Source organism: Vanessa tameamea, chromosome 2 (genome assembly GCF_037043105.1).
Source record: "Vanessa tameamea isolate UH-Manoa-2023 chromosome 2, ilVanTame1 primary haplotype, whole genome shotgun sequence".
In the NCBI taxonomy this organism is placed as follows: Eukaryota; Metazoa; Arthropoda; class Insecta; order Lepidoptera; family Nymphalidae; genus Vanessa; species Vanessa tameamea.
The window spans coordinates 8,655,693-8,669,572 of NC_087310.1; the positions used below are offsets into that span (position 1 = coordinate 8,655,693).

A 13,880-nucleotide genomic window follows, 5' to 3' on the forward strand; every position below is an offset into this window, starting at 1 on the left:
TAATCATAAATGAGTTGAATTTGATCAGGCAATAAACGGACATATTAGTATATAAAATATTTCGATTTAAAAACGTTCATTCAGAAAGCTTGAAGCTATTTATAGATTAAGTTATTCTCAATGAACAACGCAGGTACCATTGCGCATGTCCTTAATCCAGCCACCCAAAGGTTTCGTACTTCAGTAGAGTGTTTTCAACCTAGACGAATTATTATGATAATCACATTTAAAATGTAGACAGTAAAGACTAAACTATGATTGGTAAATACTGAAAATTTTGTGATCAATAGTAAGCCAGTGTACCAGGATGTAAGTAATTCAATCATTTTCAATTTTGTGTTCCATAATTAGATTAATCACGAATCGTGTCACTTATAGCTAATAATATTGATTCTCAAAGTTTAGGATTATTACAAGCAATTTTAATGAGTAGTAGAAAATACTTTTAAACTATACTGACTTACAGGATAGTTAAAATCAGCGAATTTCACAATTATTTTATAAATATCCCTGAGTAGGTAGGTACATAGCTATGTTGTACAAATGTTTAAGATTTTATTATTTGAAATAAATAAAATTAGCAGAAGTCGTTTGTCATTAATTAATTGAATGTTTGGAATACATAATTTATTTATGTTTGAATTCTTTTTAGATTTGTTAGGATGGCGTTATTCATTGGGTGACGTGTAAATGGTCGGAGGAGATAAATCAACGTGACTATGCTGGCGACTTCGTTTACACTATCGCTTGTGGTGGCAACAGCGTATACTTGCTATTTATTTCCTAGTGGTAGGTGTTGAAGAATATATTGAATACAATATGTATATGTATTCATAATCTAATGTTTTAGACCAGGTTGTAGTAAGTATATATAGCAACAACATTGAGATCCCACAATGATTTTAAAACTGAATGCTAAAGTGATACTACTAAGCAATATAACGTACCTACACATTTATCAAAATATGATTTTATAGTAGATTAAAGTTTCCATTGTTGCAGCTAATTGATGTGCATATTGTGTCAGACGTGCCGGATCCCTGTCGAGGAGTTGCGTGCGGTCCTGGAGAGCAGTGTAGACCCTCTTCAGATGGAAAATCTTACAAATGCGAGTGTCCATCTTCATGTCCGAGTTATGGAGATCACGAAGGTTCTCGGCCTCTTTGCGCCAGCGACGCGCGGGACTATCCAGGAATTTGTGAAATGCGACGGGCTGCCTGCGAAACAAACACGAATATAACTTTCAAGTATTATGGAAAATGCGGTAAGAAATCTCACCTCAAAATATTGCTTTGATTACAATGGTACAAATTGATGTTAATTCTTTCACCAGATCCTTGTGCGGGTGTAACCTGTCCGGATCCAGAAGTTTGTCAATTGGATGACAGACGCCAGCCTTTATGTCGTTGTGCGGAACCGTGTTCACTCGAGTTCTCTCCTGTTTGCGCTTCCGATGGAAAGACTTATTCAAACGAATGTCAAATGCACAGGGAATCGTGTCGTGCAAGAAAACAATTAAAAATTATATTTAAAGGACAGTGTAGTTCTGGTAACCTTAATATTTTTAAATAATAATTTAATCCTTTTAAAGAGCAGTACCACATGGTGTTATATTTTATTTAACTTTTACAGGCGTTAATCCCTGTGCAGAAGTAGAGTGTCGTCACGGGGCAGAGTGTCGCGTGGAAGGAAGCGGCGCGGTGTGCGCGTGCCCGCCGCCGTGCGAGCCGGTCCTGCGACCAGTGTGTGGGTCGGATGCGCGCACCCATGACAGCGAGTGCGAGTTGAGACGAGTGGCATGTCTTTTGGGGAGAGAATTGAAGGTTGTTCACGCCGGTGCTTGTGGTGAGTTTTTGTTTGATTTCTTTTTTCTACCAATTGTCAGCAGATGACCACTAATATTTGGTACTTTTCAGTAGTGTTTGCTCTAGAATCTCGGAAAGCACGTCAAGCAATTGGTCCTGCGCTTGATTTATTTCAACTCATCGGTCTGGAATGGGTTATAGAAATAGAATTAATTATTTTATTATGATAACAACGAGAAATGTTTTTTTTTTACAAAATAGATTTTACTATTATTGCCACAAAATTGTGATGTATTTTAGCAAAAAGTTATTTTTGCCGGCTTCAAAAAGGAGGTGTATAATAATTATTTCAAGCCGTGTCGATAGAAATAAATCGAATTTAATCTGGTTAATTCTGGAATCAGGATCTAATGGAGTGTGCGCTGGGCGCGTGTGTCCGCACGGAGGCGAGTGCGTGTCTACGGGCGGACGGGGCGTTTGTCGCTGTCCGCGGTGTTCTAACGAGTTCGCCCCAGTGTGCGGTTCTGATGGCATATCTTACGGCAATCGTTGTAAGCTGCAACTTGAGGCCTGTCGGCATCGCCGGCACGTACAAGTGCTGTACGACGGACCCTGCAGTTAGTATTCAAAATATTATCTTTAGTAGACGTCATTGCAAGTATTATAAGTGTACAAATGAGTTTCTTTGGTTTTCATTTCGAAATACAGTATTTTAGATTTATCGATATAAACAGAAATGAAATGAAGGTAGACTAGAAATGGCTCGTTTTGCTAATAAAGGTAAAGTTATATATAATATACGTATTAAATGTATCTATAAGCTAACTTACCAAAGACTAAAGAGGGTAAGGAATATATAGTAATAATAATAATAATAATTTAAAGTGATTTGAAATGTAAATTAATGTTTTCACGTTCACTTTCATTCATGCTATTGTAAATTATTTTAGACGGATGTGAAAATAAGAAATGTGAGTATTATGCAGTCTGTGAAAGTGACGGGGTTTCTGAAGCAAGTTGTGTTTGCCCTAAGCACTGTGAAGATGGAACTGTAAGTAAAAACAATATTGCCAATTCATATATTTGTAAATATACTTTATAATTCTTTCTTAAGATTTAACCAGCGTCTAAAACGTCTTTACTAAAAATAAAAAGTTATTTAAATTAATTAATTTATTTCTAAAATATATACCAAATCGTTGGTGGTCGTTGTGCAGGTTGGGTACCAGCAACACATCAATTATTCTTCAGTCAAAAACACGAGTTTATACTAACTCAGTATTATAAGACTTGTTTATCATATAATGAGCGATTTATACATCTCATATGGCTTAAGGCGTGCAATTTGCACGTTCGTGTAGCTTAAATAAATGACCATTTCATATTCGAATATAAAGTCTTTAATTGTTATTTCGATGTTTTGCGTGATGTATTGTTCTTATTTCTAAACATTGATTATGTTTAATTTATATGTTTAATACATATTGTGCAATGTGGTAGTACATGGTGAGACTAACTGTAAATAGTAGAACATTTGCCAAGATAATTATGAAATGTATTTTTTTAATTTTGATGTGATATTGTGTCTACTGTTGGTTGTATTATTGAAAATAAAATAAAATAACCCTTAATCGGGCACAGGGAACTATTTTCCCACCCTCCCAAGCCAGCTAAAATCCCAAATATTTTTGAAATGGCAACTTTTTAGGTTGTTTACACAAAAATAATTTTAGATATTTTCAGTTTCAATAATTTATATATGATTTTATATCAACTGATATCCAACATGACCCAAGAGAATATATATTCGTAAGCCATGAAAATCAGATTTTTAGTTCTGCCCGATTAAGGGATAAAGATAAGGTTCGTTTACGATAATTTAAATTGTAACTAATCTTAAAAAATCGAATGTGATGTTGTCTGAGTATAAAAATTTGGTGCCACATCTAAAATAAACTCATTTCAAATAATACAGTCATACATCAATCGCAAAATCGTCCGTGGTGATTTAGTTAAAGATATTTTTTACTTTAATTTACTTGGTTTGTGCAACGTAGATAAGTAAATTAAGATAAATGTTAAATATAATTTTCTTTTTATATTTACATCGTGATTATTTTCAGGAAACTGAAGAGATTTGCGGAAACGATAATCAAACTTATAGTAGTGTTTGTGCCCTTCGAGACGTAGCTTGTCGGGAGAAGAAACGACTTCACCTCAAGCATATGGGTTCTTGTGGTGAGTTGGCATTAAATGCCTCAATCATACTTGTACCTTCATTGTTAGTTCGAATTAGTTGGATTTGTAAACTTTAATAAGACTGGCAATAAAAACTATAGTCAACGGCGAATAAAGTAAGTCACCCTATATTCGAATAGAATCTTGCGGTGGCGTTCAATGCCCCAACGGCATGTGGTGCTCACGGGGCAAGTGCACGTGCGCGACCACGTGTGCCGATGCGCCGCGAGAGCCCGTCTGCGCCGACTCACACCGCACCTTCCCCAACGAGTGCTCACTGCACAGGGTCGCCTGTGAAGCGCGCATGCGCGGCGACGCGGTCCCACAAGTGGCCTACTATGGCGAGTGCACGGATTCCCACGATGGCAACCTCACTGCAGGCGAGTGTGATCAGAGAAAATTATTTAGATACGTTCTTAAGAGTTTCTCGTTAATACATGCTACAATTACTAATGCATTTAAATCCTTTGGTAATTATGTACTAATAATTTAGTTGTACGTAGTGGTAATTGGACTGTTGTATGACTGAGTGACTGCTTCAGGTTTACTTTTAACTGTAGGTACAAATAGATCGGGCAAACTCTTAGACAACGGTAACGATATTCGGGTGCTGGACGAGATGGAGAGCTCCAGCGCCGCCACGGGGACGGCCGTGTGTGCGCGCGTGCAGTGCGCGTACGACGCCACGTGCGCCGTGGACGCGAGTGGACAACCGCGCTGTGCGTGTCTCTTCGACTGCGCGGCCGCCGCGGCGGCTGCGTCTGCGCCCGTGTGTGCGTCTGACATGCGCATGTATCCTACGCTCTGCCACATGAAATTGGAATCGTGTCGTCGGCAAGAAGACTTGAGGCTCCGACCTCTAGCTTTGTGTAGAGGACTGGAGGTAGATATTTTATTTTATCGTTATCTATACTTCTTTAACTGTTTTATTATATCTGTTTGAGTTAGTAAATTTATCATATCTGCTTAACAAAGTTTGAGATTGCTCTATGGTTGTAATGTATGCCAATTATTTTTTATGTTATTTAAAAATAAAAAAAAATATTGTTGTAGTTTCGGCCCTGTGGAGACGACGAGCCTCTCACGGACGCCGAGGGTCGTCCAATGGACTGCGGTGGGGGTCCACATCGTAAAGACTGTCCGATTGGCAGCTATTGTCATCACACCGCTAAAGCTGCACGTTGCTGCAGAAAAGGTTTATTTAACATATTACTCGTATACAGAAGTGTGCTGTAGGTAGAAAGTTATGGAGCTACTAAAGCATTTAAACCCAGAGTAATTTTAAAATAATAGTTAACATTGAAAACTTCATAAACTGTAAAATTTAAGAATATGATTTATTGCAGATAAATCGATTGTAGAAAAAAAAGATTGTCAAGAATCTTGGTATGGTTGTTGTGGAGATGGTGTTACGCCGGCACGAGGTCCAGGGGGAGCCGGTTGTCCCTCACAGTGTGGGTGTCACAGGCTTGGATCAGTGGTAGAGCAGTGCGACGAGAGTGGACAATGTCAGTGCAGGCCTGGCGTGGGTGGCCAGAAGTGTGATCGGTGTGAACCGGGATACTGGGGCTTGCCTCGGATTGGAACTGGACATGCTGGATGTATCCGTAAGTAACAAAGGAGAATTATACTTATATTTGAATTATAAAGTTAGTTTATGTGGTTATACGCACTAATCTCAGGAATTACCAGTCTAATTTGAATAATTACTTTTATAGTCCGTTTATTGTATTGAGGTCGCGAGACTATTTCTAATATAAAACAATAAGAACCATAATTTATTATTTACTTAGCTCGATTCAATAACTAACAAGTAATGACAGAACGATCATTGTCAAATTTGATTTTGAAATGAATAAATATAGGTGTTATAGAGTTTTACAAACATTGAAAACTTGTTTTATTATAAAGCATGCGGTTGCTCGGCCTTTGGGTCGGTGCGTGAGGATTGCGAACAAATGACGGGTCGCTGCGTATGCAAGTCTGGTATTCAAGGACAGAAGTGTACCGTTTGCTCTAATCATGAACACACTCTCGGTCCTAATGGCTGTTTTGATCGTGAGTACGATCTTTTGTTTATATTTTCGAGTAAATATTATATAAGTTGAAAGTAACAACATTTTTATTAACAGCGGAATCGACGCAGCTGCCTGCAACAGAATGCGACCACATGACGTGCTATTTCGGAGCATACTGCGTTATACGCAGTGGGCTCGCTACATGCGAGTGTGGAGCTCCGGAGTGCACGGCTGCCGAAGCTCCTTCCGTCTGTGGCAGCGATGGTCGGACCTACCTCTCAACCTGTCACCTGCGAGCACACGCGTGTCGGACACAGTCTGATGTCGTAGTCCAAGCGTTTGGGCCTTGTGGAGAGGAAGCCCCGACCGTTAGGCGAGGTAGTCGCTCGGCTGACACTCGCTCGAACCCTTCACGTAATTCGAGAGAAAACGAACACTCAGTAGGTGACTCGGAACGCACCTATCGAACTAATTCCATACACTTCACAGACGCTTCGGTAGACACGAGTGATAGTGGCAAACCAGACAGTCCTGAACCTGAAATGACGTGCATTGACATTCTACCGCCTCTTGATTATCGCTAGTACAAAGACAGCTAGTATAATGTAGTTGCACAAATCTGTAGTTGACACAAAAGTTTTCACCTTAAAATAATTGTACTCTGTATTTTTATCAAATCAATTAATCTATTCCATCTCTTAAAAACTCAATTATTCGCAGAGAAAATACGTATTACACACATTAACTCGAGGGAGAACGAAGAGGAAAGCGGTTGTAATAAAAACCTATCTAAAAATATTCATTTTGAAAATGAATCTGAAGAGGAGCAATATATAACAAATGAAGTAGAGGAAAATTATCCAATTTATGAAGAATACATCGAAGGCCCTGAAAGCGAAATATATACAGCGCCATTATTCGACGGACTCGCTCGTATGACGGCGAGGACGCGATTGCCCGCTAAACGATTCGATATTTGGGCCGAAGTGTCGGCTGTGTGTGGAAGGGGCGCTTTAATAAGTGCCTCAGGTGTAAGAGATTATTTATGGCTCGGGCTCGTAGATAACAGAGCTGTTTTGCGGTGGGACGCGGGGAACGGACCTTTAGAATTACATTCAGGGAAAGTCAAGGTCGACGTCAAATCTAAAATATCAGCAAGAAGGTACAAAAAAGATGCAATGTTAAAATTGGGATCAACGACTGCTAGAGGTTCCACGCATGGCCGGATGAGCTCACTTGATGTGGATCCTTATATTTATGTCGGCCACCCACCCGGCAACATTACGAAGTAAGTACTTATATAGTTAGCAATGTTCATTATTCTTAAAAATAATTAATAATGCTTAATTCAGATCAGATAAGAGATTATCAAAAGATTTCACGATATCTGATACATGTATGAATATTGAAAGGTTATCGGGAACTCACGCACTGCACGGGTTCGTGGGCTGTGTACATCGCTTACGTGTGAGCGGTCGCGACGTTATCCCCCCCTCAAGGGGACTGTCCGTCACCGCTCAAGGCCTCCGACCTTGCACTCCGTATAATCTCGCTCAGATCGAGTGTCCTTGAATTTACTGTACTTAACAGAACCGATTTGATTAGAATGTAATAAATCTGAAATTTACAAGATATTTTAATATTATTTGAAAATAATTCTAAATGTTATATGATATTTTAAAACATATATGTAATATTGTACCATGTTAATGTAATAATTGTCGAGATAGTCTGTTGAGAAAATAATAAAAGCCTTTAATCGATAAAATGGTCTTCAAAATTAAAGATATTTATTTCTAAATGTTAAGGTCCCCGGAGGCGATCACTTGCAATTGTTAGCTTTTACGTGATTAGTAACCACTTCTGATGCATTACCAGATAATTATATTTTTTATATTTATGGCCAATAAAAAGCCTTAATTTTTATTAATAGCAAATGAGAATCGTTTTTAATATCGATGGCGTCACTAAACTTGACGGACGTCCGAATACGATCTCGACGTAGCTTTAGTCTATGCGCCGTAGATGTTCTATGTTATTATGTGTTTTTCGTTTGTAGTTTTATGAAGATTTTTTATGTGTTATATATTCTAAATCAAAGTAAAATCATAATGCAAATAGCTTTAGAAAAAACAGACTTATAAGTAGGCATGATGGGAACCATTTTAAAAATTAAATAAATCTGCATCCATTTCAACGAGAAGAAACGAAATAGACAAAGGAAAACTCAATTTCTTCAAGAGTCCGTTGTAAATATTCCTGACTAAACGAATATATTAGTTTATCTGTGCAAATCTATTCTAATGCTTGATTCATTAATTTTTTTTAGTACAATTATTTACTAAAATTGCAATAATCGCATTTAAAATATTTTTATTCTGTAATGCGGCCTTTGCAACACAGTTTAGAAGTAGACAGATGTGCGGGTATATTGTATTTTCAATCTAAGCTTTAATCACGTAAACAATTACAATTATGGTATACGATCGTCTCGGGGTCCACGAAAAAATAAGTTTTATAAAATAACGTTAAGCAACAATATTAAATTATTTTTATAAAAAAAAGGAAGGTGGAATTTCTGCGAAGTGTATAAGCAAAAGGCATTTCTTATAAAAAGGTTGCATTCTCAGAAATTAACGAGGTATTAGGTCTCAGAACGTTTTAGACCTTTCTGAATTTTGCCCGTATTTATCATAAATATTAAAATTATATATATATTTTTTAAAACTCTTTCGAAAAGATTTATTTTGAATCTTTAAATAAGAAGTCCATAGCCGTATGTGTATTTGTATTTACAAAATTATTTGGCCCAATCCGATCACCGTATTCGTATCGCCGGCGCGTATCATGATCGCATGATACGCAGCCATGATACGCGGTCTCGATACGCCGCTCTGGGCCGTTTTAGATATCGGTTTCGTTGCACATAATAAAATAATTGAATAATGAAAATGTATTAAAAATTTTCGACGTCTATTAAGATAAGCATGTATTTTGTTAACCCAGCAACAAAAAACTATTGTAACAGGAATCTGAAACAGGAGGCCTGAGAGTGTCCACAGTACTGGATAATTGAATTCGCGATCATGGTATGATACGGAGTATGAGATGAAAGACGTTCACAACGAGATACGCAGCTTGATACGGTACCTACGACGAATGATACGGTGATCGGATCGGCCATATCTGGACTCAGCTTTAGAATTATTTCCTCCTGTCATTATAATATAGTTTGTATCAATTTAGTTTTTTGTTTTTAAATTTATTTGCTCCACAATTTTAAGGATGCTTGCGTTTGCTATTAGTGAATAGTTAATACGACTGAATTGAATTGAATTCAAATCTCTGAATCCTTATATAGGTGCCAACAGATAAAGATAGATATTTTTATCGTTCTTACAAAGGAATATATCATATATAAATTTTTTGTTTAATGTTTAATAATAACTCCATCAGTATAGGTTATTCAGATTCCACGACCGACCGTTTCTGTGGTTTCCGAATCGGAATAAGGAAATATCCTTTTGTGCATAAATATGCGGATTATAAATACTTATGTCGGAAGCTAATAAAATCATCTTCTGTAGTAAACAGGCCCAAGAGTGACGAGGTCACAATGAAAGTATAAATAATAGTTAAATCAAAGTACTGAAACGAAAAGAGTATTCAATTTAAACTAAATAAATTGGTAATAGTATTTATAAACCAAAATAAATATATTTTGACGTGTGCTTAGAAATTCGGGACCTATTTAGATAGTCATAAGGTTTGATCATTCATTCTCTTTCTCTAAATATATAATTGTAATATCATCAATTAACTCAGATATATGTATTTAATAAAAAATAGGTAGTAAAAAAGTCTTAGATGAAATATTTTGTCTGCTATAAACTTATGTATCGTAAAACTCAATTGTGATATCGTTTCAATCAAACATATGCATATCTCTCAAAATATTATTTATAAATTAGATATTGTGTGTTATCAAATTGTATATCGTATTTCTTCAACATCGTAGACCGTTTTGACAATTTTGTAAATACATTTTCCAATAATATTAAATAAATATTATTGAATGCATTTTTTTTTTCATTTAAAAAACCTAAACTTCAGTTATTATTTCATTGTTACAAAAAAATGTATTCATTTCAATGTAATTAAAAGATACTTGGCTTAGCAAGATGTACCCTGGACTACAAATAAAATATTTATGTATTCAGTCATACTAACCTCTAAGTACGCTGAAGTTGCTTAAAAATAGGATGAAAACTATTACGCCAATAGCAAAATTTTGCGTTAATGTATATTCACGAATAAACAGGTAGAAAACAAACAAATAATCTCAAAATTGTTCTATATTCTTTATAGTTACAGTCTAGAATAGTATAGATGTAAATGCTCTCATCTGGGGTAAAGCCTTCTTCCTATCTTAGATGGTTTGAGATCATATTCCATCACAGTGTTCTGTTGTGAGTTGGTTTGTTGTTTTAAATTTCTTCTGAAACACTCTCAAATAACACACAAACAGATTTTCATACGATGTTTATCTTCATCGATGATCATAATATGAATAATAATCACTCAAAGCTAATTATCAGATCCTCATAAATATCAGGATTAGAATCCGCGACCTTTGATCGCGAGTCACGTGTTCTGTCTACAACAAACTGGCGATCCATAATAATAAGTAGATGATAAAATATTTATGCATTAAAATTGACGATGATCCAAGTAATATTTCCCGTAAATGTAATTATGTGAAAATTTAACGAACGAGGTGAATACGGAACAGGTTGGTCAAATGCCATATAAGTATGCGTTGCTCCTTAGAAATTTAATTTTTAATTTAATTTAAATTTAATTATTAGGTTTGCTAGCAGTTGTTACATTTTGATGATACAATTTATTAATTTACATACTAATTACTTTCTAAATGTACAACTATATTAAAGCAAACACGACATGTACGATTAATATATACATCCTGTTTAAGTGGTTCTAATTTGACAAAAATGTAAAAAATGATCACATGGTAGGAAAAATTAATAATATTACAATTATAACAATTAGAATAAGTTAAAACGATTTCTTACAACTTAAGAGCGTAGTTTGTAAGCGTGGGAATTAATTTTAGAACACACACATAGGTACTTTCCAATAATACAGATGCATTGTGCAGTGTATCGTACGCATCCGCGGAGATAATTAGTTGCTTGTTTTCGGTGCAACGAATAAATTAAATTTTCATTGCGCGTTCATAACGTAGGATTTATAAAAATACATTTAATTACGAGTAATGTATTAGCTGTAAGGTTGTCACTCGCAAACGCAATTATAAATTATTTGTTAGCATAGGGTGCGGTCAGAGTGCATTAAGATGCCAAATATTCATTATGATTTTTATTGTTTCAACTGCTTTCGTCTAACTAAATAATAATAATTATTTTCTTGATATTTTAAGGTTGGTAGATATACCGAATTAAATTAAAGTAGACACATTAAATAATCTCTTCTTAAATTTTATAAATATAAATAACGAAGTTAAATATAATTTTTTTCAATACTCTATTTTTAAGTAAAATATTCGAAAAAAATATTTTAAATCAACTTCTCGTCCATTTCGGTACAAATACTATTTTTCATAGTGAGCAATTCGGTTTTACAAGAGGTCGCTCGACAACTGATGCGAGAATAGCACTTCTTAAACATATTTACGACGCTTGACAAAAATCACAGAATGCTATTGGAGTATTCTGTGATTTGTCTAAAGCATTTGATTGTGTAGAACACGAGACGCTTCTTTATAAGCTCAAATACTACGGTATTAAAGGTAAAGCTCTTGATCTCATTGCTTCATATTTAAGTCAAAGAGTCCAGCAAGTTTTCATTAATGGCATAAAGTTTGCTGGATCTACGTTATAAATGAGTTTTCCACAAGGATCAATTTTGGGTCCCTTTCTATTTCTAGTATATATAAATGATCTTCCTGTATATGTTAAAGGTATTTGTGATATAATGTTGTTTGCTGACGATACTTCACTGATTTTTAAGGTAGACAGGAAAAAACTGACTATGACGATGTGAACGGTGCATAATCACAGATACACGATTGGTTTACAGTAAATAATTTAGTTTTGAATACTCAAAAAACGAAATGTGTAGTTTTTACCCTACCAAATTTTAGAAAGCAAAATTATAATATATCTTTAAATGGTGGCCGTCTTGATGTAGCCAATACTATGGTTTTTTTTTTGGGAATAGCATTGGATTCCAAACTTCAGTGGAGTCCTCATTTATCGTCCCTGACAGGAAGACTCAGCTCCGCAGCATAAAAATTAACAATTGTGTCCCACGACACTCGCGCCCCACCCTTATGCTAACTTGTCTATGTGTGCGTAGACATTTTGCGAAATTATAAGAGTCGGCTCGAAATAAAAATTGACGTGCTCTCACCTTGGGCTCTGGGGAGGGACTGAAAATTTATTGACAGCGATGTCGAATAATAAGTCAAAACCGTCAAATTATTTTCTCCATACTAAAATGTATGGACGACGAATGCCAAAAAGTAAGCAATATTTAAATAAAAATTACTAAAATATTGTGAGATATAATAGAAATTGAACACGGTGAACTTATTATTTACACTTTTGTGTCCCCATTTAACCAAAAATACATGTATAAACTATCCGCTAAATAGCTTAAAAAATGTTAATAGAAAAGGTCGATTTCAGTGTTTGGAGTGATGTTGACGATTAATTTACCAGGTTATTGATACAAATTTTATAAATATCATGCGGTGAAACTTGAGATATATCTATTGAGATACTGAATGTTTTTTTTCATCCATAATCAATGCTCCAGTTTTAAGATATTTTAAAAATGGTAAGCGCTATTTTGGCGTTCCGCAAGGACTGTCCTCTTAAAATTTAAAATTTAGAAACGTAATTTAGAAACGTCAAACGGTAATAATAATACTCAGCCTAATATGAGTCTTCGAGGTGTCAATATACCTACTGCTAAAATGTAAAATGTTAAATACATATGTATATCTCGCATGAAGTACGTAATAGTCAATTTGATTTAATATGTGATCTACAAGCTGTAATAATTACAAGAGTGACACAAACCGACAATTTGTCTATCACGGGTATGATATGAATAGCCTGCACTGATTGCTTTAAATTTTATTAAAATATTCGAACTTTAAAAGTGGACGAAGTCTGGAATTTAATCTAGTATAAAATATAAAGTTCGAAAGTCGTTTTCCTCACTTTTCAACGGCAGCCCATTATTCCTTATCTACATTTCGTCCCCACTTCTCCTTTATAATCCTTCTTATCGCTCTCTACTTCATAAAAGGCCAGGCTTCAAATTTCGCCCATTATTCCTCTGAAAACTAAAAGCTAGTCGTAAAAGTTTTTACGAGTATCTTTTCGTATTAATTTTATTTCCGTTTAATACTTCCCTGATATAATGTTACCATTCAATATATATTTTTTATATTTATTAAGAGCCTATAATGGCTCTATATTCGCTTCGGCTTCGATTGATGATATTATTTGTGCCGAAAAAAGCGTATGTTCCTTACTTTTGAAAATAAAGGCATTTTTTTTCTGAAAATGAAATGAATGAAACTTACCGTTCTCCGGATGATAGTGTATTTGGTACGAGGCCAAATTCATTAAATACAATTTTGAGTTAGACCTCTGTACTAATTAATGACAATTTTTTCATTTTTTTAAAACTATTTCTACTAATTAGTTTATGTTTTTTGGTTGAAGATTATCTAACCAATTTATTGAATCAATTAATCAAAAAA

The 13,880-nt window shown here is 35.2% G+C and overlaps 1 protein-coding gene across 1 annotated transcript; it reads left to right on the forward strand.

Moving 5' to 3' along the window:
* Window positions 1-141: 141 nt before the first annotated feature.
* LOC113398986 (agrin-like) lies at window positions 142-8,101 on the forward strand. Its single transcript, XM_064220848.1, has 16 exons — window positions 142-309; window positions 653-789; window positions 1,028-1,264; window positions 1,334-1,549; window positions 1,633-1,845; window positions 2,210-2,422; window positions 2,756-2,856; window positions 3,929-4,043; window positions 4,184-4,427; window positions 4,614-4,926; window positions 5,097-5,238; window positions 5,390-5,650; window positions 5,955-6,101; window positions 6,176-6,439; window positions 6,782-7,349; window positions 7,474-8,101. The coding sequence occupies exons 2-16, from the start codon at window positions 720-722 to the stop codon at window positions 7,631-7,633; spliced, it is 3,264 nt and encodes a 1,087-aa protein (XP_064076918.1). The 5' UTR covers window positions 142-309; window positions 653-719; the 3' UTR covers window positions 7,634-8,101.
* The last annotated feature ends 5,779 nt before the right edge of the window (window positions 8,102-13,880 follow it).